Source organism: Chenopodium quinoa, unplaced genomic scaffold (assembly GCF_001683475.1).
Source record: "Chenopodium quinoa cultivar QQ74 unplaced genomic scaffold, ASM168347v1, whole genome shotgun sequence".
In the NCBI taxonomy this organism is placed as follows: Eukaryota; Viridiplantae; Streptophyta; class Magnoliopsida; order Caryophyllales; family Amaranthaceae; genus Chenopodium; species Chenopodium quinoa.
Genome location: NW_018742244.1, coordinates 2,629,553 through 2,657,091, shown reverse-complemented (window position 1 = coordinate 2,657,091; position 27,539 = coordinate 2,629,553). Strand labels below are relative to the sequence as shown.

The window sequence follows — 27,539 nt, the reverse complement described above, 5'->3', positions numbered from 1 at the left end:
GATAGAAGAGAACTGGCCAACCTTCGGGAGGCCACTAATGAAGTCCATCGACACACTCTCCCACGGTAGAGTTGGTACAGGAAGAGGTTCAAGGAGGCCCCCGGGCTTCTGTCTGTCAACCTTGTCTAGCTGGCACACAAGGCAGGTTTTGGTGTAGCTCATCACATCTTCCTTCATTCCTGGCCAGTAGTACCCCATCGCGAGTAGACTGCTTTGCCAACCTGGATGTCCCGCCCACAGCGTATCATGGCATTCCTTCAACAACATTTTCCTCAATCCCCCTGCTTTGGGGATGAACAGCTTTGTACCTTTGGTGAAGATGAGGCCATCTTCCAACCAAAAGCGTCTAGTCTTCCCTTCTTCAATCATTTTTGTTATGGTTTTTGTCATCGGATCATCTGGGAGATAAGCACGAACTTGATCTCTAATGGATGTGGCAATGTTGCTTGCAGTCATTGGCGCTAACTTGTACATCGCAGCAAGATCGGCCCGCCTACTCAGGGCATCGACAACTCTATTGTTGGATCCCGTTCTATAGGTGAACTCCACGTCGAACTCAGCTAAGTCCTCCTGCCACCGAGCTTGTTTTCCTGTCAGCTTGGGTTGGGTGAGAAAGTGACTCGCCGCGGTGTTGTCTGTGCGGACGGTAAACTTTGACCCCAACAAGTAGTGCCTCCATCTTCTTAGGCAGTGCACAATGGCTAGTAGCTCCTTTTCTGAAATGAAGTTGTGGGTAGCACCGGTATCCACCATGGCACGAGTTTCCTTTCCGTTTACCAACGCATTCACATACATCAATCCAGAGTTTTTGGGTTGGCCCTCAGAGCCTTCTCTCCCATACAAAGGATTTGAGAGAGACATTGTAAGTAGAATTGAGATGATATTCAAAGTAACCTTGACTTTGGGTAAACATTAAGACAATTAAAGAACGGGTAACTATATTGGGATGGGATGATCTAAGGGACCGTCAATATATCATAAGTTAAGATTATGGCTATAAAATTCTACTGAAGTTGGAAAGATCATGATTATAAAATAATTATACTGGTTTATCTATTGTTTTAGCCTCGAAAACATTTACGTTATACAATTAACATCGAAAAAAATGAATAAAATATAATGGGTTAAGATCGAAATGTTATCTAAAGAAACTCTAAGCACAATTACAACGAATAGAGTCGAAAACATGTAATAATAGTATAGGGTGGATGTCATAAGTTGGAAATATCATGGTATACTCATTTGGCTAATACTAACAATTTAGATACACATGTCTGTATAATTCACATGTCGGATATAAGGGAAGCAAAGTGAATCGGTTATTACCGGTGATTCAGATACGCCCGAATGTATATCTACGTAACAGGTTCAGAAGAACACAAAGTGAGTCAGTTATTACCAGTGATTTAGATACACCAGAATATATGTCAGATTCGAGAAAAACACGTGAGTCAGTTATTACCGACAGCAATTCAGATACACCCAAGTATATAATCCACACTTAAGAACAGAAGAGAGTTGGTTTCACCGACGATTCAGCTTACACATCCAGATGTCTTATTTACCCAACACAAATTATTTAAAAAAAACAAAGTGAATTAGTTTATTTCCGGCGATCTTTCCTATAAAAAAAAATTTACTACCGACGATCTAGATACACCCGAAAGTATAATCTATCGTAAAACGGAATACGGAATTACGGAAGTTAAAGAAAAAGAATAACAGAGTGAGTCGGAAATTCGGGATAGAGGTGCGGGAGAGAGGAGACCGAGGGTGTTACAATTCAGATTTCAGACACATAGAAATATCGCTGAAAATGAACTGACAATTTTCAACACTAAACTCAACACATCTTTCTCTCTCACTATAAAAAGCTCCTTTCTCAAGCATCAACATCCAGGTGTCCACTGTCGTCTCCCACCTGGACTGCACACTGCGCAACATACACACTTTCTCTCTCCTCTCTCCGGCAATGGAGTTAACCACCGAAAAAGGTGGCAACCACCATTTCATCATCCCACCAATTATTCCCATTGACATGTCATCCCTAACTCACTCAGAACTCCACTCTCTCTCTCTCCTCTCCTCTTCTACCCCATCAAACGACACCGTTTCCAATTCCGCCGCTAAATTCTACATCAACCCATCTCAAAGCACCCACCAACAAACCTACTCTCTCTCTCCTCACCCTCGCCGCCACCGTTTCTCTCTCCTCAACAAGGAACGTTTCGAATCAAACATGATCGTTTCCTGCCTTAAGAAACGCCTCCAATTTGACGATTCTGCCCCTGATGGTGGGCCCCACAAGAGGAGGAAGGAGAATGAGAATGCGACGGTTGAGATTGTTAATAGAAATGGGGTGGTCGTCGACTTGGCGGCGCTTGAGGAGAGAGAAAATGACGGCGGTCCATTTGCGGAGGAGTTGAGGAAGATGGCGGAAGGAAGAGTAAAACAGGAGGAATTGTTGGAGGTTTTGGGTGCCATTGAAGGTGATTGGTGTAGTAGAAGGAAGAAAAGAAGGGTGGTTGACGCTTCTTTGTTAGGCGACGCTTTGCCTGTTGGTTGGAAAATTATCGTCGCTTTGCGTCGCAAGGGTGGTCAATTTTTCCCTTATTGTCGTCGTTACCTCAGGTAATGTTCTCTCTCTTTATTTTATTTTATTTTTATCATTTCCAATTTCCTGAATATTCGGTTGTAAAATTGTTTAGAAATTTATGTGATTTTAAGTGAATTTTTGCGGAAAATTGACATGCATGAATTGTACATTAATCTGCTATTTTTTTTTTTTAATGCAATTATTATCTGATTTGTGTGTGTACTTGTAAGGGTGGTACGGTGGTACCAATTACGGGGTCGAATTTTGTCTGTATCATTGTTGCTCTATTGTGGCAAATTAAATAAATTTGATGAAATTTTGATTAATTGGCTTATGATTCGCTGAATTATGTTAAAAAAAAATGTTACTCCGTACATTTTTTGGGTAGTTGCCTTAAGAGTGAAGGGAGAAGTTATCCCTTCATTTTTGCTAGTGAGTGTTGTTATATAGAGTAATTCATTTATCAATCTATATAATTTCTTGGTTTTTAATGTTGATATATTAATTGGAATACAAGGTGAGGTGAAGATTGCATTAGAAATTTTGCATTGGTGTGAACTCTCTTTCATTGTTTTCTAAAGTTTACTTTTATTTATCAAAGAATTGTAAAAAGTGGCATAACGAGCTTTAAGTTGGGGTTGTGTGTGTGTGTGTTGGGTGGGGGGGGGGGGTGGGGGGTGGTGGTGTTATTTACACTCAGTTTCTAGGTGAACCAAGGGTATTTTGTGCTCATTATAATGATTAGTGCTCATTTGATCATGAGTAAAGTGTATATAAGAGTTTAAAGGGACTGGTTATTGATAATGCGGCTTGAATCCCTGTCTGATTCTCATCAATGTCATGAAGTCTACAGGCATGCTTTATATGGTCATTTCAAGCAAGTTTAATTGATAGAATGATCTTGTCCATCACATAGTTTGGATTAGTTAGATATTCATCCAATTTAGAAGAAGATTGTCGTTTTTTATTTTTCACTATTATCTTACTGCAGTCCAACAGGAGAACAACTTTCATCTTGCAAGGAGGTATCATCGTATCTACAATCTTATTTTGGGATAAATGATGCTAAACTTGTGAGGGACATTAGGGGTGAATCTCAGCAACTTCAAATAGTAGATTCAGTCAATGTAAGTTCTAATCTTCTGCAAGTTTGATGTTATATATATGTTGCTTATCAGAATTAATTGAGGATGCTTCTATCCAACAGCATATGTGCATGATCTCTGAGGATGGCAACTCCATGATGGACCTTTCAAATTCACCTCTACATAGTGTATGTTTACCTACTGAACATGAGACGGATGCTTTACTTTTGGGCATCGAGAATCTACCAGATGTTCGGATATGTGACTTATATGAATGTCGCTCATGTAATGTAAGTTTTGATGAAAGGGATAAATATAAGCAGCACATGTTCACGCTTCACCGAAAGACAACAAAGAGATACAGTGTCGATATACATCTGGAAGATAAAGTAGTAAAAGATGGAAAAACTGAATGCCAGCATCTGGACAATAAAGTAATTGTTAAAGATGGAAAAACCAACTGCCAGCATGTGGATGATAAAGTTATTGTAAAAGATGCAAAAAGTGACTGCAAGAAGAAGAGGAGACGTAAACTTGGATTATCCGTGTCAGATGGAGTAATAATGAAAGATGGAAAATATGGGTGCCAATTTTGTACTAAAGTATTTGAAGAAAGGCGCCGCTATCTAGGCCATGTAGGAAATCATGTTAAGGGCTCTATCGAAACACCCAAGGATTTACTTATTCATTTGAATGGCCATGCAAGGGCTCCTTGCATGGAGAGTTTGCCCTCCGGCATCAGCAACCCAGGAGTGGATGCTTTGGTTGAAATTACTCAAAGTTCAAATCAGCCCAACAATAGTCCGGTGTTTGTGAAAGAGCATTCCGGTGTAAATAATGTTGATCAGTTTATTGTGGCTTACAATATGCAACAAACTGATCAAATGTCTAAAAGCAACTCTTGCCAAGATGAAGTAACTATGGGAAAACACTGCAGTAAAGGAAAATCTTTTACTGGAGAGTTGTATCGCCGCTGTAAGATGGTGAGTGGTAAGTCAAGTGCTTGTCCTAATGATACCCTAAGGGGAAATGGTTCTGAGGAAGGTAAACTGTCATCCAAAGAATTGCATCCATCATGCAATAGAGTTCGTGAGATGTCAGTGACTGATGCAAATGCCAATCACTTAGATTCTTCGATAGGTGATCATGAAGGGGAGGACATTGGTGAAGACAAAATTTTGTCCTTAGAAAATCCACAGGGTAAGACGGGAGAAATACCTAGGGCTGACGTAGATATCAACGTTCCAGCAACTTGTCCTGATGAACGTGAAATAGAAAAGGCTGTAAAAAAAGATGAAACTTTGTCTATGAAGATAAATCCACTTGCTAAAATGAACAAGATATCCATTGTCGACGGAGAGATAAAGCGGCAGCCTTTTATCCGCAATATAGTATCTTCTGAGAAGAATTCTTGCTTTGAAACAACAATGACACCTGCTGCTGAAAGTGGCATTGCTGAAAAAGTCAGTTGCAATGGTAGATGCAATAATACCGCTGCTGACGATGAGGATTTGCTTAATATCCATCCTTTATGGTGCAATGAGAAATCTTCTGATTATGATTCTTCTGGCAAAAAGACTCAGCTGGGTGTACATATGACCGAGCCCAAACATGCACAAAATTATGACAGTGATCTTGTTACTATTTCTGGTAAAAATCATGAGTCGAACTGTACAGTGCCTCAAGTACCAGCGAATTCTTCATCAACATTTGACGAGATATTTGAAAAGGTAATAATTCTGATTATTGATGTCTGTGATCTCCAGCTAATTCTGATCTCTCAATCTTCCTAGCCTTGGAAAATGTTAGACTTGCATTGCTGGGTGTATTGTCTATCTAGACTTCCTTTTTGTGTGGCATACCTAATGTCCAGCTGCTTCGTATTTGCGTTTGATGGATTTTGGATCAATCATGAAATGGGTTTCAACCAGTCATTGGTCTGAGACTCTGGAGTCTGGGTTATTTAAGGTCTAAATGTAATTATTTTGGTCTTTGACATGCATTACTTTTTCCGTTATGCAATTTTACTTGCTGTGATGAGCTCTTCTCTTCCTGTGGATATGTCGTCGTGATAAATGCTTGCATTGCTTTTTGTTTAGTAAAAGAGACTAATTGTGGGTTTCTGATCTTACCTGCAGGCTGGACAAGATATATGCAGTCTTGATCAGAATCTTGAAAGTGTGCATGGGCTTGAGTACTTGAAGTTGGATGTCATAGAACCTCAGATGTACAAGTACAATGATATGAGCCGAGAAGATTCCATTTCCTTCTATGATGTATCTATGGATCTGGGAAATAATATAGGTATAGGTTTAGGACTAGGACTTGATGACCCTCTAAAATCTCAATCAGAATTTCCTCAAGAATTGGCTCGCAGTTGTCTGACTACAACTGTTTGTGTCTGGTGCGGGGTAGAGTTCTCTCATGAGGTCACTGACATTGAGCCACAGCCGGACTCGGTTGGTTTCATGTGTCCATCTTGCAGGGCTAAGATCTCGAAGCAATTCAATGATTTGGAAAATAACTTCTCTTTGAGCCCTCAGCTGACTGATCGTCCCTTAGTCTAGACCCCTTTTTTTTTTCTTTGGTAAAAATTGTTGTACAGCTAGTTTCTGTTATAGGCAAGAAACTCTTGATTGCTGTTTAGCAAATAAATTAGCAAGTGCTTTGTAATTGTGTTAGGAATTGTTTCGGAGGTTGACCTATTGGAAACAATCACCTCATGACTCCTTTATAAGAGTATAAGTTGATGTTCTAGTTCATGCCCTGCTATTTGGTCCATCTTGAATCAAGCTGCAAATGCAATTTTACTTGCTATGATGTATCCATGGATCTGGGAAATAATATAGGTTTAGGACTAGGACTTGATGACCCTCTAAAATCTCAATCAGAATTTCCTCAAGAATTGGCTCGCAGTTGTCTGACTACAACTGTTTGTGTCTGGTGCGGGGTAGAGTTCTCTCATGAGATCGCTGACATTGAACCACAAGTCCACAACCAGACTCAGGACCTGTTCTCATACGTTTATTTTCAGTTCAGCTCAGTTCGTTCAGTTCAGCTCCGCTCCTAATTTCCTTCTCTTATAAAATATTCATTTCATTTCGGTTCAGCTCAGTTCACTTCAGTCTATTAGAACAGGCCCTCAGTTGGTTTCATGTGTCCATCTTGCAGGGCTAAGATCTCGAAGGAATTCAATGAATTGGAAAATAACTTCTCCTTGAGTCCTTAGCTGTTTTAACTGTTCATCCTTTAAGTTAGACCCCCTTTTTTTCTTTGGTTAACATTGTTGTACAGATAATTTCTGTTAAGGCAAGAAACTCTGATTGCTGTTTAGCAAATTAGTTAGCAAGTGTTTTGTAATTGTGTTAGCAAGTGCTTTGTAATTGGAAGGCAACTTTTTATCAAATCAAACCCAGGAGAAGTTATCAAGCCTGGTTAGTACCATTTTGGACATGTAAGTTAATTAGACCTTTTATCAAGGAAGATATTGAAAAATGAATTATAGTATAATTACAATTAGTCTCAAATTCTGATCATCCCAAATCACTACTGTCATCTTTAATTGTTGGTATCTGTGAGCAGATCAATGCAAGGCAATTAATGATGAGGGCATGCCAATTTACTGGAGGCCATTCAGGGCAAGTTGTACATCCATTTCACGATTCTTTGAACCCTGATCAAGTTACAGGATTGGAAGCGAATCTTTGAACCCTGATCAAGTTACAGCATTGGAAGCGATCCTTTCTCTTAAGCAGACACAGGCACAGCAGGAGGCATACGATGAAGATGACAAACCTACCGGTGGCCATAGGGTCCAGTGTGCTTAACAGTGATCTTATTGATCTGATGGCTACCATTGCATGACTTAGAGTCAATAAATATGTCTCTGAATTTAGTGTTGCTCTTGGAAAACCTATGTCTTAACTTTGTCACGATCTATCATTTTCTTATCTGTGGGAACTTTGAGTTTATTGCTTGGTGTACTGTAGTTGCTGCTTAGGAATTTAGAAGACAAGTATGTACTTTAAACAAGTTAATATAGAACTTCAAAGAAATTAAAGCTAATCTTTCTCTCTTCCAGTGTTAAAATTTCCAACTTCTTAATGGACCTAAGCTGCACCTGGAACTGCTGTGGCCTCAAGCTACTCCATATATTATGATTGCCTTGTGTAAATGGTATCCTTTACTCAGTTGCAATAATGTTTTCCACATTCACATAAATACTAATGAAGTTTTTTTCACTATTCTCAAAGAATACGAGAAACTGTGTAGCTTGTTGCTATTGTTAGATTTCGGGAAATCTCCTCATTGGAGTGATTCCTATTGATCAATATTTATAGGGTTACAATGAGAAACCTAATCATATTAAGTAATTATAAGATAGGTAAAGATATCGTAAAGATTATCTTATACAAATATATCATAAACCTAGGAGGAGAATATTATATGAATATTCTCTATCACACCCTTGCAGTCGGAGGGGGAGAAAATCGGATGCTCAGAATGGATCTGAATTATGTATCAAACGGTAAGGATAATATAATAACTCGTGATCAAAAGAGAAGTAGTAGACATGTGCTGGTGATGACGATGAGAAGCAACAACCACAACCTACGTATAGTAGATATATGCGCTTTTAGGCCGGAGGAGAAGGAGAAGAGTCACGCTTATACTTGGACCAAGTTGCAGATCCAGAGAAGAATAAGCTAAGGGATCAAACTATCATTGGGAAGAAGACACTACACTACTACGTGAAATCACAGTTGAAGAAAAACAAATAAAATTGCGCAAGAAAAGATTACATTCCACCGTTTGAAATTAGTCAATTCTCAAAAGAGAAACCAGGTAGCAAGAATTAATACTCCACAAAGATTCCAAGTGCTACAACAATAAGAGGAGCCAACTTGATAGCAAAAAAGACGTGCAAAAGTTGACCTTATTCTAATATACCACCACCAAAACAAAATCTATGTGATTATGTGTAGAAAAACCAATGGGGCAATGTAAGAATCATTGTTGGTCATGGGGAGGTGGAAATAGAGTGCGGCACATGGAGTAGATTGGCAGATGTGGTTACTGCCAGTAGTGGGAGGCGGTAGTGTATGCGAATGCCACCAATGATGGAGGCGGCTTTTGCGGTTGCTACTGTTGGTGGGAGGCGCAGGGTTACAAAGATTCTAAAATAAACTTTAAGAAAAGAAAAAAAAAAATCTATATGTATGTGTTTGCGGAAGCATAAAAAAATTGTGTATATCCCGCCGGTACGGTGGGTTTAATTTTCTAACCCACCGGCAGGGTGAGAATTTTTGTATATGATGATCCCAAGATTTCACCTAAGCTCATGTTAGAAAACAAATTGACAGGTGCATTAAAGCAATTGTTGCCGTGGAATATTAAAGGTGAGCAAAGAAGAAAAAAATAATTTGTTTGCGGAAGCTAGTTCGTAATCTAAGGCTGTGATACCATGTTAGATAATGTGAAACTCCTCATTGGAGTGATTCCTATTGATCAATATTTATAGGGTTATAATGAGAAACCTAATCATATTAAGTAACTATAACATAGGTAAAGATATCATAAAGATAATCTTATACATATATATCTTAAACCTAGGAGGAGTGGATATTCTCTATTAGCTATAATTCGTAATTCACCATTAATACACGAGTTGCAAACTAGCATATGCATATAGGCATATAGCCAAATATTGATATAAGTTTCAGCTAGAAATCTACGACTCATATGCAGAATTTAAAATAGCATACAAGTATATGTATATTGACATACTTCCTCCGTTCTTTTTTACTTGACCCGCTTTGACTTTTACATTATTCATCCGAACGGCCAAAAGCCCATGGTCCTTTTCGAGGTCCTATTTCCGGTCATATTCTTGATGCTAGCTATGAGATAGGAGATTTTATTCCTGTTTTTCGTGGAGATAGTGAGGATGAAACCGTACTAGATATTGTGGCATACCTTCATAGAGGGGATCTTGAGATGTATGAAAATCTTGATGAGTTCACTCCATTACATGTTAACCTCGTCATTGATGAGTTGGGCTATAATCAAAATGATGTGTTGGACTTTTGGTTCAGTATGAGAAGATATTTGACCGTCACTAGGAACTTCAAAGAATTCATGACATTTATGTCAAGGATTTTGTTGATAACCGATGAAGCTACGTAGGTGATGAGTGTTAATTTGGAGTGACAAGACTGATTGATAACAACTCAAGGTTTAAGTATTACGATATACAATTACGTATAAGTAGATATACGTACAAGTTTCCCTTAAAAAAAACGTAGATATACATACAAGTAAATAATGTGACAGAGTACCAAGCATATACGTGTATATGTTTAGTGCGTGGTTCCTAGAGGCGTCTGCACTATGCATTGTACATACATTTTTCGCGAAAAGAACATATTATACAAATGTAAAGAACATACATCTATAGTAAAAGAACATATTATTACAAGTAAATTGTAATGAACACATACTTAAAGTAAAAGGAACATATTTTTACCAAAAAAGAGTGAAAAGAACATATTTACATGTTCTTTTATTGTCAGTGTAATACATTTTTATTTGAAAAAAAAAAGTTCGTTGCTTATTGCGAAATGTTCTTTAAATTTTGTTGTAAATTATGGTGGGTATATATTATTTATCAATATTTTTTTACAAGATGTTATTTGTTAATATTACATATGTTCTTAAGATAAATAAAAAGTAATAGCATTTAGGCCCCGTTCTTTAGAGCTGCTTTGCTCTGCTCTGCTTTGCTGAAATCCGCTCTGCTCTGCTCTGCTCTGTTTCAATCTGATCTGCTCTGCTTCAATCTGCTCTGCTCTGCCCTGCCCTGCTCTGCTCTACTCTACTTAAAATTAATACTTATCCGCTCTGCTCTGCTCTGCTCTGTTTCAATCTGCTCTGCTCTGCTCTGCTTCAATCTGCTCTGCTCTGCCCTGCCCTGCTCTGCTCTACTCTACTTAAAATTAATACTTAATATTAAATTATTATAATAATAATTAATATTTAATAATAATAAATAATTAATATTTAATTATAATAATAATTAATACTTAATAATAATAATAATAATAATAATAATAATAATAATAAAAATAATTAATTATTGATATTTAATAAAAAAAATAAAAAAATAAAAAATAATTATTAATATTTAATAATAATAATAAATTATTAATAAAAAAAAATAATAATAATAACAATAATAATTAATATTTAATAATAATAATAATAACTAGTTTTATCCCCGTGCAAATGCACGGATTTATAATAATAAGACTTGAAAATTAAAAAAAAAAAAAATTAATAAAATTCAATTAAAATGGAGTTAGTTTAAATGAAATGGCTTATATGCAACATTTTTTATTTTTGAATTTGAATTCATATCATATCTATCCTTAAAATTCTCATGTTAGATACATTATTTAAAATATTTTATAAATTATTGTAAGTTTTTTTTCATTAAATTTTTTTTATCATGTTATTTTTTAAGGGAAAAAAAGAAATTTAAAAAAAAAAGCTAAAAAATATTTGGGCGGGAAAATTTTTGTTGTGAATGTGACATGTGTACTTAAGGGATAACTCTGGTGATTACTTTAGTATATAGTATAGATAGTAATAATAATAGTAATTATACTAACAGTAATAATAATATTTGTAACTAATAATATTAATTATAATAACAATAATTGATTTTTATAATAACAATTAATATTACGATAATGACTAATATTTAAAGATAATACTAATTATTAATTTTTAATAATAATAATTAAATAATATTTAATAATAATTATAATTAATATAATAATAATTAATATTTAACTTTAAAAATTTAATGATTATAATAATAATGCGATAATATTAGTAGTAGTAGTAATAATAATAATAATAATAATAATAATAATAATAATAATAATAAATATTTAATAATAATAATAATAGTAGTAGACTAGTAGTAGTAGTAATAATAATAGTAGTAGTAGTAGTAGACTAGTAGTAGTAGTAGTAATAATAGTAGCAGTGGTGGTGGTGGTGGTGGTGGTGGTGGTGGTGGTGGTGGTGGTGGTGGTGGTGGTGGTGGTGGTGGTGGTGGTGGTGGTGGTGGTGGTGGTGGTGGTGGTGATGATGATAATAATAATAATAATAATAATAATAATAATAATACACTACTAAAATTCGGTCGAATTGCGACCGTTTTTCTACGACCGTCATGAAAACGGTTGCACAAATTGATATTTGCGACCGTTTTTTAAGCGGTCGCAAAATTACGACCGTTTATGGGCTATAAAACGGTCGTAAAGGTAATTAAATATATATGTAAAATAAAATTCATGTGAAAATTTATTCAAAATTAAATTAATTCTGTTACGACCGTTAGTAGCGGTCGCAATATGTGTGAATTACGACCGTTTGAGAAACGGTCGCAAAATTACGACCGGCATACCGGTCGCAAAATGCGTAAATTACGACCGTTTGATAAACGGTCGCAAAATTACGACCGCCATACTGGTCGCAAAAGTGTTTTATTAATTTTTTTTAAAAAAGGGTATTTAAGGAGATCACCCAAACCCTAGTATTAGAACTACAGTCGTCACATGCATCCTCTATCCTCTCTCTCTCCTCACGCATCCTCTTCTCCTCTCTCTTTTTCTCACACCCTTCTTCTTTCGCTCTCTTCTCTTTCCTCTTTCCACCTCCTTGTGAACGACCCTCATCTCTTGAATCCTCTTCTCCTCATCTTTTTCTCCTTCTCTCGCATCTCTTCTCTTCACCAACCCGAATGAAATAGAGCAGCCACCGTCACAGTACAAGCAAAGCCAACCGTGAAAAGCAACATGATAGTTTGGTGTTTATGGTCAAATTCGACCTTAAAAATTCCAGATCTGGAGTTTTCTTGGTCGAATTTGACCATATTAACCTAAAGAGGAAGATAGATTATGAAAGGTATGTTTATTTTTCGAAAATTTTGTTTATTTTCAAATTTTGTGGTTGAATTTCGTTTTCCGTTCGAATTTCCATGTTTGTTTGATTTTATTTAAACATGGGCACGGGCCGTGCCGGCACGCGGGCGGCACGGACCCGGCACGACTCCGGCACGGCCCAGCACGGCACGGCGGCCCACAGGTGGGCCGGCGTGCCGTGCCGTGAACAAAATTGTGGGATTTGGCACGGGAACGACACGTGGCACGCCGGGCGGCACGGTGGCCGGCACGTGAGCCGACACGCTGGCACGACCCGGCGGCACGACACGTGGCACGGCCGGGCACGGCACGGCACGGCACGAGCCCGCAAGGCACGGCCCGGCACGGCCCGTGCCATACTGTTGGAAAACTAGCCGTTTATGGCCGTTTTCCAACAGCTATAAACAGCTAGTTTTCCACCCCTTTTCCCACCCAAATTCCCTATAAATACCTCATATTTTCCTCCAAAATTTTCACAATTCATCAACTCATCTTTTCTCTCTTATTCTCTAATTTTCTTACTCCCAAATTCTCAATTCTCAAATTCCTACAAATCCTACAATCTTGCTCTCTTTTGTGAAAAAAAAAAAATTCCTACTCTCTTATAAATTTTACATTTTTACTATTATTACCTTTATTAGTCTACTACCAAAAAAAAAATTGTTATATTTACATTCGGGAAATTATAAGTTCGGAAAATTATAAATTTGGGAAAGCATTGAAGCGTCATTGTAAGATCTAACTCAACTTTATTTTAATTTGTTATTGTTAGTTGTTAATCTTGTTGTTGTTATTATTATTATTATTATTATTATTATTGTTATTGTTATTATTATTATTATTATTATTATTATTATTATTATTATTGTTGTTATTATTATTATTATTGTTATTGTTATTATTATTATTATTATTATTATTATTATTATTATTATTATTATTATTATTATTATTATTGTATTCTTGGAAGTTGGAACTACTTAATTATATAAAAAGTTAAAAACTACTTTCTATTTTAATTGTGGGTTATTTGGATTGTTGAAATCTGTCTAAGGCGAGACTTGGGCTCTGGACAACGTCGCTCCTAACCTCTCCTACCTGGGATCTCATTGATCCAAGTAATCTACTATTATTATAATTATTTTTAAAAATTTAATTTATATAAAAACTACTTACTAATTCTTATTGTTATTGTTATTATTATTGTTGTGAATTGTTATTATTATTGTTGTGAATTGTTATTATTATTGTTATTGTTACTTTGTTATTGTTATTTGTATTATTATTATTATTATTGTTATTGTTACTTTTATTGTTATTATTATTGTTATTGTTATTTGTATTATTATTATTATTGTTATTGTTACTTTTATTGTTATTATTATTGTTATTGTTATTTGTATTATTATTATTATTATTGTTATTGTTACTTTTATTGTTATTATTATTAATTAATCATGGCATCAAACCCGAGCGCTTCCTCCTCCTCTAGAAAAGCCAAGTCAAAACGTAGGGAATCACCAAATCCAAACACTTCAATGCCTATGCCCCCCTAACATGCCCTTTCCCTCCCCTAACATGCCCTTTCCAAACACTTCCACCCCTTTCTTTCATCCCCAAAACACGGGAGGGCAAGAACAAATGGATGATATGGCTCCTTGGACCCAATTTCAACAAAGTCAATTTCAACAACATGAATTTCCTTTTCCTCTTCCTTCCCAAGGTAGCCAAACACAAGCCTGCGGGTCGAGTGAACCATCCACCCAAATGCCCAACACCCAAAATCCTAACATATTAGAGTGGTGTACCGAAGAGGATTTTGCTCAAACTAAAAGAAAGAGTGAAGTTTGGTCACATTATCAATTAAGTAAAAATGGACAAAAGGCCAAGTGTCGGACTTGTGGTAAAATTTTCTCGGCCGATACCAAGGGAGGGACGGGACACCTTAATAGACATACAAAAAAATGTGGTGGACCATCTAGTGATCCAACCCAACCCAAAATTTCTCAATTCCATCCACAAGGCTTCATTTACAATTACGAGAGAGATAGGGATGAACTTGGGAGAATGATTGTACATGCGGAACAACCTTTTCTTTTCGTCAAAAAATGATGCCTTCAACAACTATGTTAACCGAGCACTACAACCAAAACACAAAAAAATCTCCCGAAAAACCGTTCGATCTGCTGCCATGAAGAGTTATCTAGAGTACAAACTGAAATTAGTAAATGAATTAGCTAATCTACCTAGTAGAGTTTCTTTAACCGCCGATGCATGGGATGGTGGTTACGGACTCCACTATTTATGTGTTACTTGTCATTGGTTAGATAATGAGTGGATGTTACAAAAACGCATCATTCATTTCAAATGCTTGAATACCCTCATACCGGTCTTAACATTTCACATCATTTAATGGAAGCCATTGATGCATATAGTCTTAGGGATAAAATCATGTCAATGACTTTCGATAATGCAACTTCTATGACATACAGTGCGAATTTGGTCAAAAACCAATTGACCGATGTTATATTAGATGGAGATGCACTTCATGTTAGATGCATTTGTCATGTTCTTAACTTGTGTGTGAAGGATGGACCACAAGCAATTGGTCCATTTTATCACAAAATAAGGAATGCTATTATGTCTATTAATAGCTCTAACATGAGATATCAAGAATGGAAAGGTTTTTGCAGGCAACAACGGATAAAAACCATAAAAATAGCACCGGATTGTCCAACTAGGTGGAACTCCACCTATGAAATGTTGAGTCGGGCAATCGAGTACAAGGTTCATTTAACACTTTTTTATAATATGAAATTTCCACAAAATGCTTTACTAGAAGATGATTGGGTTAATTGTGAAAAATATATGCAGTTTTGCCAATTACTATATGGTATGACACATTGTTTTTCTTCTGTATATAATCTTTGCTCTCATTCTTTTCTTAGTAATGCATGTTTACTTGCACAACTTTTTGCGGAACACCGATCTCAACATGTTTATCGTGGATATCTTCCATCCATGGAGGAAAAATGGCGTAAATATTACACCGATATTCCTATGATTTATATTTTTGCTTCTATTTTAGATCATAGGCAAAAATATGATGGCACCTTTTTATTAATTGATATTTATTATAGTAACATGAATTTTGAAGATGATGTTGAAGCTTTTAAAACTAAGGTGACAAATGATTTTTTTTCCTTATACTCCACCTATGAAAGTAAATATGGAACCGTGTCTCGATTTGCCCCTTCTCAAACATCCAAAAATGTAAGTAAACGGGCCAAAGGTTTATTTGCACAAGCTGCTAACATGATGTCCAAGTTTTCAGGTACGGAATCATCATCAAGTAAGAGAACACAAAGCGATGTTTCGGAGTTGCAAATGTACTTAAGTTACGACTTCATGAAAGGCATGGACGATGAAGAGAAGTTTGGCCTCAACATCCTCGATTGGTGGAAATCACAAACCGTGAAACATCCAATTTTGTCGGCAATGGCTCGTGATATTTTTGCAATCCAAGTCTCCTCCGTTGCCTCCGAAAGAGCTTTTAGTGCGTCGGGACGAGTTTTAGACGATAGAAGAACAAGACTAAAACCCGAAACACTTGAAATGTGTGTTTGCTTCAAGGATTGGTTGGATGCCGAAACTCGTTCTCAAGATCGTACTTATGCACAAAACGACGACGATGAAGGAACGTCGACTTCTTTTAGTTCTCATACTTCTCAATCAACTCAATTGGCGGATGAACTTGAACCTCTAGAAGAAGAAGACGAAGACGAAGATGAAGACGAAGGCGAAGGCGAAGACGAAGACGACCAATAATAATTACATGATTACATATTTACATTATACACTATTGTATTCTTTTTGTATTATCGAACTTCGTATTCCGTATAATAAATGAAGTTATTCAATATTCATACACTATTGTACGATTTTTAATTATCATTACTTATTTTGTATTATTTAATTATCGTACATTCGTACCGGCTACCGTCATATAATAAAATAATTTATTCTTCAATTTTTTGTGTTTTCGGATTATCGCACTCGTATTTTTTTTTATTATATGCATTGTTGTTTTTTGCTAAATTAATAAAATCGTTTTTATTTTTTTAAATAAACTTAAACATAATTATTAATTAGATAAATAATTTATATAACCTAAATTAAAATAAAGTTGTTCAAAAAATGAAAACAAAATATATTAACATTAACATTTAACATAAACATAAACATAAATTAATCACATATATTAAGTTGTACTAAAAAATATATATATCGTTTAATTCGTTTTTTTTTTCATTTATTAAAAAAAAAAAATAAATAAAAGGATATTTTGGATTTTAACACCTTACAAAAGGCTGAAAATGTTTTTTAACACCCCCCAAAAAAAAACTTTTATTTTAACACCTCCCAAAAATATAAAAGTTGGAAGTTAACACCAAAATCCATCTTCCGTTAACAGAACTGTTAGTGGGGCCCACCCCAACGGATATATTTTTAAAAGATCTGTATATAAGAACCATTCTTCCACGATTCTTGCACGATATATAAGAACCATTCTTGCACGATTCTCCCCAATGAACGAAATCGTTGTTCTTATTGAATAGCAGCAGCGCATTGCATTGTTGCACGATACTTGAAACAATTCTTGCACGATTCTTCCACGATTTTTGAGAAGAGGAACAGATTGAAGCTGCTGAAACAGGTGAGTGCGGTCAATTGTTCGGTTGTTTGGTAATTATGGTTTAAATTCTCTTCAATTATTATTTGCAATTGTTTCGTACTCAGATTAATGGTTGGATTATGTTATGTACGCATCTAAATGCCCAATTGCGAAATTAGGGTTCGTCAGAAATTGAATTTGGGGCTTTTCGTATTATGAAATTAAAAATGAATTTTGTTGCTGTCAATGTTAATTCGTCAGTGTACAAATCTGTAAATGTGACTGTCGATCTAAAATTGATGCAGATTATGTCGTTTGTTAGCTCTTCCCCTCCTGAGGCCAGAAAATGTAAGTGTGGTGTGCCAATGGCCAAGCTCACTAGCTGGACAAGGGAGAATCCAGGCAGGAAGTTCATATCATGTAAGTTTTATGACCCAATAACAGAAACAAGGGGTTGCAAAGCTTTCGAATGGGTTGATCAACCTGATGGAACAGATTGGCAAACAGGGGTTATCAACAACCTGTTGTTGGATAAGAAGCTGCTAAAGGGTGAAGTTAATGAATTGAAAAGGGAAGTTGATGAAATCAGTGGCCAAAGGAGGTGCCTACTTAATGAAGTTGATAATTTGAAGATGAGATGCAAGGCCTTGAACGCTGACAGGAAGAGAATGAACAGGGAGTGCAATGAAGGGAAGGTGTCTTCAATCAGCTGTTTTGGTTGGGTGGGCATGGCCATTTGTATAGGTTTGTCAATGGGTGTAATTTTCCTAATGGCTAGGGGTGTGTAATAGTAAGCTGTATTAAGTAGTTATAATTTCTTGTAATGACTTGAAGTGTTATAAATATGTCTTTTAATCAACCTATTTATGCCTTGTCTAAGTTGTTAAATTGAGAATGTTTAAACATTGGAAAAGGATTTAAACATGTGAAACATTAAAACATGGGAAATATGTGAAACACTAAGATAGTTCAAGTACAGGTTGACAAAAGAACCTTACTTCAACATGTTTCAATGGCAATCAAAGCCATGCAACCATTACAATTTAATATCTAATTGTTCAAATTTGTTAAGGGAAGCCACTAAAAAACTAGCAAGTTACATAACCAGTCATGAGTACATAATAAAAGTTTGATATCCAGCATGAGTACATCACTGAGTAAGGTTGTTGAGGGATTGCAGCCTGGCCCTTGTTACAACACCTGTGGCTGTTGTAGGCTGACTTGAGGAAGACCTTGTCTTTCTTTTTGGTTGGCTTGAGGCAGGCTGACTTGAGGAAGGCTGAGCTGAGGATGGCTGACTAGAGGATGGCTGAGCTGAGGAATGCTGAGCTGAGGAAGACTGTGGCTGTGGGCGCTTGCTGAATGGCAGACAACCTTCTTGCTCTTGAGGAAACTTTTTGTTTCCTATGCTGTTTGGTCCAGCCCCAATTGCACTCTATGACATGCATATAAAAATAAAAAGTCAATGGAAAAGACACATACATATATAAAACAAAGGGGGAGTTGGTGTAATGCTTGTGTTACCTTTTTAGCAGCCCTAATCTCTTTCTTCTTCCTCTCCTCCACCATCCAAGGAGTGTTCAGTGGGGGTCTGCCTGCTGACTTTATCAGCTCTGTAGCTGGTGCAGCAGGTACTTTGCAAGTCTTGGCATAATGCCTAAATCCCCCACAGTTGCTGCATTGCTTCTTCCTCTTGGTACTTGCCTGACCACCTGAAGAAGAACATTCTCCTGGCTCAAGCTTCCTTTTTTTGCTCTTTGGTCTCCCAGGTTGCACCTTAACAGAAGGGGGTAGTGGTTCCCTCATTCTGACTCTCTCCCAGTGCTTTGGGCCAGGCATTGGTTGGACAGCTGGTTCATAAGCAGACCTGTATGTGTCCATGGTATAGTATGGGTCAACAACAACCTCTATGTCACCCCTCATATCCAATATGCAGGCATAAGCATGAACACATGGAATGCCAGTGAGTTCCCAATGGTAACATGTGCAGGTCTCCTTGTCCAAATCAACCAACACCTGGTCATCCTTCAGCTGCACCTCAAATGTATTCCCTCTGGATGGCTGCACCACACAAGACCTAGCCACAAAGTCTATCCTCCCCAGAACATGCCTCACATATGGCACTAATAGTCGATGTATTTGAACTTTCTACCTTCTTATCCTTTTTTTTTGTCTTTGCAGGATTGGGTTGGGCCTCTTGTATGGGCTGACTAGGAGCTTCTGTTGTTACAAAAACCTCAACATACCCCTCTTCATTTACTGTCTCCAAAAGGCCCTTAACCTCTTCACTGTTAACTAGTTCCCTTTTCCCAGTGTTAAAGGTTTTCCCCTTCTGCCTATACCAACAGCTGTAATGCATAGGCACATCCATATCACCATTAACAAAACCATGAATTGCAGCTGTTCTAATCAAATGCACATCCAACTTAGATACTTGAACCTTCCTCTTCCAGTAACACCAACCACCACACCAACACAGCAGCTGCCTGTTTTTGGTTACTCTTTTAGGGACAAAAGCACCTCCCACTCTAAGGCAGATGTCAACCAAACTATCCTTGTCACCCATTATCTACCCACCAGTGAAAAACATATAAAACATATTAAAAGCCATGTAACTATACATGCACAATACGAATAAACAAATCCATCACAGCCACACAAACAAACACATAAAAAAATTGAAAATAAACATATACAAGCCAATGTAGGTGCTCAGTAACATAAATTAATCAACAAACCACACTTGCTAGTTTAATTAACAATAAACCACCTTAATTAATCTCTACTTTCAATTACGAAATCCAATTAACCTAAGTCGCATAGTCAGTTACAGAAATTGATTTATCAAGGCTTTCCTACTGTGGTCCCAAAATTTACCCTAATTACCCAATTATTGCAAGGTTTACAGCAATGAAGCACCAGTAATTGACGAAATTGCTATCAAAGGAGAGCAATTTTACCTTATTTTCTGTGAATTTCAAGCGGCTTTCGCACTTTTGTAGTTGAAGAAGATGATGAAGAAACCCTCCTGAGCTTATCTTCTCCAACGTTGACACCACCCTACACTCCACTTCTCAGCCAAGATCTCCTTTGGTTCAAAAGCGAAATCAATGAAGGTTCAGAAAGAATTCAATGCAGACGGTTGGTGCGAATTCAATGAAGAAAGAAGTTTCGTGTTTTGCTGGGTGAAAATTGAAGTTCAAGCCAATTTGTGGGACCCACGTTAAATTTCCGTGACGGAAATCGTTAACTGGTGTTAACTTCCAACTTTTATATTTTTGGGAGGTGTTAAAATAAAAGTTTTTTTTGGGGGGTGTTAAAAAACATTTTCAGCCTTTTGTAAGGTGTTAAAATCCAAAATATCCTAAATAAAATAAGTTGGCACGGTTTGGCCCGCGGCCCGGCATGACACGGCCCTCAAGGCACGTGGGCCATGTCGTGCCGTGGGCTGGGGTGTGCCAAATTCAGGCACGGCACGGCCCGCCGTGGAGCCGACACGGCACAGCCCCCACCCCGGCACGACCCGTGCCCATGTTTAATTTTGTTATTGATTTTTGTTTGCGTTTCTGTTCCAATTCCTTTGATTTTGGTTTTATTTTGAGTTTTTGTTAATTATGTTCGAATTTGTTCTTTATTTGTTCGAATTTCATAGATTTTTGGTTTGATTTTGAGCTCGAACTTGTCGAATTAAGGTTCGAATTGGTGGGTTTAATTGTTGAATTTTGGTTCGATTTATGAGCGTTTTATTTCGTTTTTTGTTTGATTTTTTGTCGAATTTTTTGTTCGATTCTGTGGTTTAATTGTTCTGTGTTTATTTTTTGGGTTGAATTTTTGGCCGATTTTTTTAATTTAATTTTTGTTCGTTTTTTGGTTTAATTTCTGAGCATTTTATTTGTGGGTTAATTGTTTTGATAAATTTGGATTTTTTTTCGAAATTGTTTGATTATTGTAGGTGATTTTTTTTATTTTTTTTTTTGTTTTTACTGTTTTTCTATGTTAAGGGTGAGTGGTGGTGGGTATTGGTGGTTGAAGGTGGGCGAAGATAATGGTGGGTAGAGGGCGGCAAAGGCGGCTACTGGTTGTTTAGGGTGGGCAGTGGTGGTGGTTTGGGTGGGATCTGGGTTAAGGGTGGCATCTGGGTTAAGCCGTTAAGGGTGTGGGTGGGTGGGTTTTTTTCTTTTTTTTTTTTTTGTTTTTTTAAAAACTTTTAGCGACGGCTTATGACGGTCGCTAAATTCAATATTTGCGATCGTTTCATAAGGCGGTCGCAATTTCTAATATTTGCGACCGTTTTTGAAACGGTCGTTGAAAATAGGGAAAACGGCCGTAAAAAAACTGCGACCGTCAAACAGTCGTGATATTTTTTTTTTGCGACCAACATAATAACGACCGCCATGTTGCGACCGTTGACAGTCGCAATTATGTTTTGCGACCGTTTTTACTATTTTTTGCGACCGTTTGCGCCGGTCGCAATTTGGCCAATTTTTAGTAGTGATAATAATAATAATAATAATAATAATAATAATAATAATAATAATAATAATAATAATAATAATAATAATAATAATAATAATAATAATAATAATAATAATAATAATAAAATTTGCTCTGCTCTGCTCGGCTCGGCTCGGCTGAAATCTGCTCTGCTTTGCTTTGCTCTGCTGAAATCTGCTCTGCTCTGCCCAGAAGCTCAAAAGAACAGGGCCTAGTTGTTTTTTTCCAAAGAAATATATGTTCTTTACGACATAGATGCACGTTCTTTTCAAATTAGCTACATGTTCTTTCCGCGTTTGTTGTATGTACCAAGCATGATACCACTACCTGTAGCTTAAAATTTTCACTATAGGTTTAGGATTAACTCCTATAGTTGTATACAGAAATGGGCAAGAAAAATTCCATGATCAAAACTCATAATTGCTTTCCAACCCATTTGTTCTTAGGAAATGTTTTTAATTTGGGCCCCTTGAATTAAGGGTTTTTAAAAAAAAAAAAAGCGGCATTGGCCCTTAACTTTTTTTTTTTTTTTTTTTTTTGACAGAGCCATTGACCCTAACATAACCCTAAGAAGTTATGGAAAGTCTGTGATCTATAATTCTATAAATAAGAGCCAAATATAGCAGGTTTTGTTTATACATCCTCCAAAAACAAAGCCGTAAGTACGTTGTTATTTAGGAGCGATCAAGTTTCCCATGGAAAACCTTAACCCGAAGAAAAAGGCTAACAATGAATCACCAATTGCAGATGTACATGATATTAACAATGAACCTTGTCCGACTTGTGTGTTATAAAACTGTCATCATACGCAAATTTGTATTAAAACGTTGGTTATCTCTTCTGCTGAACCCTAAGTTCGTGATCGAATTCGTTGACCACAAGAGGAAAAAAGGAGCAGAGAATCCTTTCATGGACCTTTTTATCGTTGGCGGGTTGAAATTAATCAATTATCTTGATGATGATGACGATGACGACAAGACGGGTCGGAATCGATCATTTAATATTGACATCCACAATAAGGGATTTTAGAGCTCTCCTATGAATTTTCTTCCAAGGGGGTCATCGTTTAAGATTGTTGCCTCATTCAAAGACTTAATCTTATACATTGATGATATTAGTCGCAAGCATTACTACATATGTAATCCTGTAACCATTGTTTTTTGCTCTGAAAATTCTCAATGGATAGATATTGATGTTAGGTTTCCACTCTTTCCGAATAATTCTGACCCTGTATGATCCTTAAAGGGTGTGGTTTGTAACGGTATGGTATGCCTTTGCTATAATAAATACTTCGGGATGTTCAATCCATTCAACGTATATTAAAATGCGGAGGCAGATTGATTGCAGTCCATCCCAGTGCTTTGAGTCCTACTTACCATGAGGACAAAGAGGGTAATTTACTAGTGGATTATAGTGCGGGCGTTAGTGTAAGAATATGTTACCAAGAGCTCGATCTCAATCAGGTTGTTGACACTAATAATTTTAAGGTTGGTTGGATGGGGTGTAGGGTCTATATATGCATCGACAATACTGGAAGATCATGTTCAGTATTATCTGGAATTCGTATGATCAATGTACACCCGACTAACAAGCGTTTGCTTTATATCTTAACTACTGCATATGAACTGCTTTTGTGTGATACAAGGTCATCTGCCTTGAAGATTTTGGGTCGAATTGAACAGCTCCCGGATCAGGATCATTCACAGTCTTCCAAATTTACAGTATATGAGGAACTCAAGCATTTACAGTCGTCTTCCAACCACTTACAAGTTAAGCTCCAAAACTGGCCTACGCCTCTTCCTACTATCCGCCCATCCTAATCATTCTACTTTGCAATTCCTTTAATTTATGTTTAATTACTGTCTTGCTACTCTTTTATCATTCATAAAAAGATTTAATTTCTGGGTTTCTGATTTTGAGCTGAGCTTGTTGAAATACTTTGTTTTGAATATTTTCAGAATTTAATTTGGCTTTATGAAATCTTGTGTGTTTGACTGCTTATAGAGATATAGGAACTATTCTCATTGACTGAACTCAGCTGAACTGAACTGAGCTAAACTGAGATGAATATTTTATAAGACAACGAAATTAGGAGTGCTTATTAGGTATAATGAGAAATACATGTATTTATTCTTCTGACAAAATGACGAGGCTTTCAAGATTAGAAAGATGAACATGAAGAATTTAGAATTCATTTCACTATAACCAAAAACACATTAGAACACTATTTGAACAAAAACACATTAGAACACTATTTGAACATAAGTTACCATCAAATGTGCCGCATAATTTGCTGGTGGAGAGGTTAAATAAGGCAGTCTTAAAAAGTTGAGCCTGTTTTATTCATCAGAGTGAGACCATCTCTCGGCTTTTGTTCGTCAAAAGGTAGGGTAAACCATTGTGATTTGTGAATAAAAAGTGTTGAACGTTTATATATATATTGCAGGTGCCACAATATGAATTAACAGCAAGTAAACAATCAGAGCTAAAGTTTGATGGATATATAAACTTCCAATTACACAAAGCTAAGTTTAGGAGAAGTTGTTACTATTTTTTAACTAATACCATGCTAGTATAACTTTCACCTGGCAGATCATTGTAAAAGGAAATAAACATTCTGGACACTAGTATTGTAGGATGACAAACTCAACCATACCATGGACTTAAATGGTAATTACTACTGCTACCACAGATACCAATCTTAGTGTCAAAAGAAATTCCAGGAAGCAAAGCAAAAATAACATGGTATGGTAGATTCTGGAATATGTTTGTGAGGCGGCATAAATCATACAACGTATCGATATGTGACATATCTTCCGGCTGTTTCACTAGGGCGAATAATCTTCACAACTTGTCCACGCTTAAGTCCATAGTATCTAGCAACTGGATCATTCATCTGAATTCTTGGTAGCTGAACTCAGGAGCCAAAACACAAGGAAAAGAATAAAATCAGAAGCTACTTCATAACTGAACAAAGGTGCCCAAGCAAGCAAGGCTTTATAAAAACAATAGGGAGAAGGAAAACAATATGAGGTATATTGAAACACTAATATTGTTTCAGAAATGCAGGCTTCGTAAAAAACATAAATACTAGCAATATAAAATTCCAGTTATCTTTTACTAAGTGAGACCAACCAGTTCATGGGTCCTCAAGATGAACTCTTTTACAGTTTTACATATATATTCATATCGAAATATGAAATTGTGATACAAGTAAGTCCATGTATTGAGCTTCATGGTTGTTAAATTTACAAATCTTGAAGTTGAAGGCCTGTAAAAAGTTTCGATTCCTCAGCCCAAAATTGTCACTCTCAATCTAAAATTCCAATTATCAATCTAGATTTACGCATTTTTATTGTCATGCTGTAATTATATAAAGAATCAAGAATTACGCCAACATATATACTTTAGGACTAAAACAATAAAGAATTATGCAATATATATCACACAGGGTTAAAATTTGTGAATGCTTTACTCACATGCATTTCATGCATGATTTAAGTTCACAGTTTTGAAACATAGCAGCAGCCCAGGAGATAAAAATAGAAAAAAAAAATACTGGCATGAAATGTACTGACCTGAGTTTCCTTGACGGTGTACCTTTGGAGCAGGGTCTTCTTTTCTTCATCATTTAGCAATTGATGCTCAGGAACAAGAACATGCTCCTTGATGTTAACCAACATCTCTGCCTCCTGAAGCAGAAACATACATGTTACGAAATACAGACAAACCGTTTTCATATATTTAGTCCAAACATGATATCAACAGAAAACTCCACTAGCAACTTAGTCTCCATAGTGTAACAACTAACAACATAAGGATCATCAGATAATCACAGAATGGGTAGATAAAAAGATACATCCTTACAAGCTATAAATTAAAATGTTATGGCCTTTTAGCATCACAGATAGGACAAAATAAGACATTGTAAACAATGATCTATGCTATCATTCAACAGTCAGCAACAATGTGTAGTATGGTGTATAGTCCTGACTTGACCACTATGAAATTAGCAACACGTGAGCACATGACTACTTCAGTACAGACAACAGAGCTCGATAAAATTGAAAAAAGTAGAAAGATGCATTTCCTTTATAGATTATTCAAGTACGAACTAAACCAACAAAACGGTTATATTAACCTGAAAAACCTCCAGGTGGAATTTTGAAGACATTTCACTTATGCAAGTCTTGGCAAAAGGAGTCAGGTTCTGTTGGACCACCAGAATTGCTCTCGGAACATTTTCATTTTTCATAATATTGGCGTAATTCTTTATTGTTTTAACACCAACCTTAGGCTCCTCAGGGAAGAAAACATATATCTGCAACAGAATAAAATCGTCAACTGAAATGTCTGGATATGCAAGACATATTTGTCATGTAAAAATCATCAGTGGACAACTCGAGGTATACCTGGTCAGAGCTATCATTTCGCTTGCTTTTTTGGATAGAAAGAGCATCCCTCTTCAAAAACTCACCATATCTACTAATGAACTGCTGCTTTGACATGTTGAGCTCATGATCAGCCACAATATAACCTCTGTCATTCAGCATTTGCATTATTGTTCTCTGAATTCTGTATAATCTAGTTATCTCTTCATCCGAGGAAGCCATTATATTGATAACTGCAAGAAAGCAACTCTTGATATCATTTTCAACCACTTAAGGAACCAAAAAAAAAAGCGGAATAAATAACTTTATCAAAATCTCATATCAATCAATTCGACAAACGAAAGTTCTTAGTACTTAGTACCACTACTGCAGGAGAGCATTCAATTACATACAAAATCCAACTATTGACCCAAAAGTTCAAAATTCATGATACTCCGTAATCTAATTAGTCTGGCAAGAATACTGATGACTCTTATTTTAGATGATAAATTTACAGTTCAGAGCACGAGCTCCTAGAAACTACATTGTATAGCCATTGTTTTAATTCAATGAACATTGGAAAACACGAAAAAAATCAAAGAATACTATCCCCGTCTAATTTCATAGTTAATCCTAAAATTTAAGAATCCAAATTTGGTTCAATTATCAAATAAAGCTCGAAAAAACATACTCCGTATAATTTTAGGGATGTTTGATTCAATTATCAATTAGGTTCAGAATTTGATCTTTCATAATCATAATCTTAGTAATTCGAACCAATAGTTAAGATTTTCGTTAAACCCTAACATTATTACACAGACAATTAAATTAAATTAAATCAAAGATAAACCCTAGATTGTGAAATTGATATGATAATTACAAAAAGAAACAGAAACTTACCTAAGAAGCTGCTTCAATGGGGAATACAAGTAATTAGAAGGCGCCTTAATGAAGAACGTCAAGTGCGCTTCAATGGAGAACAGAGAAAAAGGCAGGATGAGAAGTAGGATTTTTTTTCTTATTGACAATTAGAGCAATTTAATACTCCGTAGGTTGGACTGTTGGAGCCCAATTAAAAAACCCTGGTACACCCCAATTATAAATGGGTCGGATCCGTCCAATAAATGAATTAAGGCGGGTCTTTATGGAGTCGTCCACTCGTCCCATTATAAGGGTCTGTATTCTTCATACTTTCTCGGTTTCTATTTAGTTGTTACGTTTGATTTAGACACATACTTCCTATGTTCTTTTTTACTTGACCTGTTTTTTTTTTATCACGCTTGCCAATAAAAAACTTTAGCAGTCAATAACTTTAATTCTTCATAA

General features: G+C 36.2%; 4 protein-coding genes across 4 annotated transcripts; 2 read left to right on the top strand and 2 right to left on the bottom strand.

Moving 5' to 3' along the window:
• Positions 1–1,307: 1,307 nt before the first annotated feature.
• LOC110737284 lies at positions 1,308–9,867 on the top strand. Its single transcript, XM_021917634.1, has 8 exons — positions 1,308–2,631; positions 3,588–3,723; positions 3,804–5,411; positions 5,820–5,991; positions 6,531–6,703; positions 7,264–7,274; positions 7,370–7,498; positions 9,582–9,867. The coding sequence occupies exons 1-8, from the start codon at positions 1,973–1,975 to the stop codon at positions 9,865–9,867; spliced, it is 3,174 nt and encodes a 1,057-aa protein (XP_021773326.1). The 5' UTR covers positions 1,308–1,972.
• Positions 9,868–17,264: 7,397 nt separating this feature from the next.
• On the top strand, positions 17,265–18,208 carry LOC110737869. Its single transcript, XM_021918221.1, has 2 exons — positions 17,265–17,391; positions 17,655–18,208. The coding sequence occupies exon 2, from the start codon at positions 17,658–17,660 to the stop codon at positions 18,135–18,137; it is 480 nt and encodes a 159-aa protein (XP_021773913.1). The 5' UTR covers positions 17,265–17,391; positions 17,655–17,657; the 3' UTR covers positions 18,138–18,208.
• A 274-nt stretch (positions 18,209–18,482) lies between these two features.
• LOC110740309 (putative protein TPRXL) lies at positions 18,483–19,244 on the bottom strand. Its single transcript, XM_021920800.1, has 2 exons — positions 18,874–19,244; positions 18,483–18,784 (listed from the first exon to the last, which is right to left on the bottom strand). The coding sequence occupies exons 1-2, from the start codon at positions 19,228–19,230 to the stop codon at positions 18,500–18,502; spliced, it is 642 nt and encodes a 213-aa protein (XP_021776492.1). The 5' UTR covers positions 19,231–19,244; the 3' UTR covers positions 18,483–18,499.
• A 5,071-nt stretch (positions 19,245–24,315) lies between these two features.
• Positions 24,316–27,270, bottom strand: LOC110740301 (DNA-directed RNA polymerases II and IV subunit 5A-like). The gene is made up of 5 exons (XM_021920789.1): positions 27,114–27,270; positions 26,256–26,467; positions 25,985–26,164; positions 25,422–25,535; positions 24,316–24,754 (listed from the first exon to the last, which is right to left on the bottom strand). Exons 2-5 carry the CDS (start codon positions 26,454–26,456, stop codon positions 24,629–24,631), a joined length of 621 nt encoding a protein of 206 aa, XP_021776481.1. The 5' UTR covers positions 26,457–26,467; positions 27,114–27,270; the 3' UTR covers positions 24,316–24,628.
• Between the last annotated feature and the right edge of the window lie 269 nt (positions 27,271–27,539).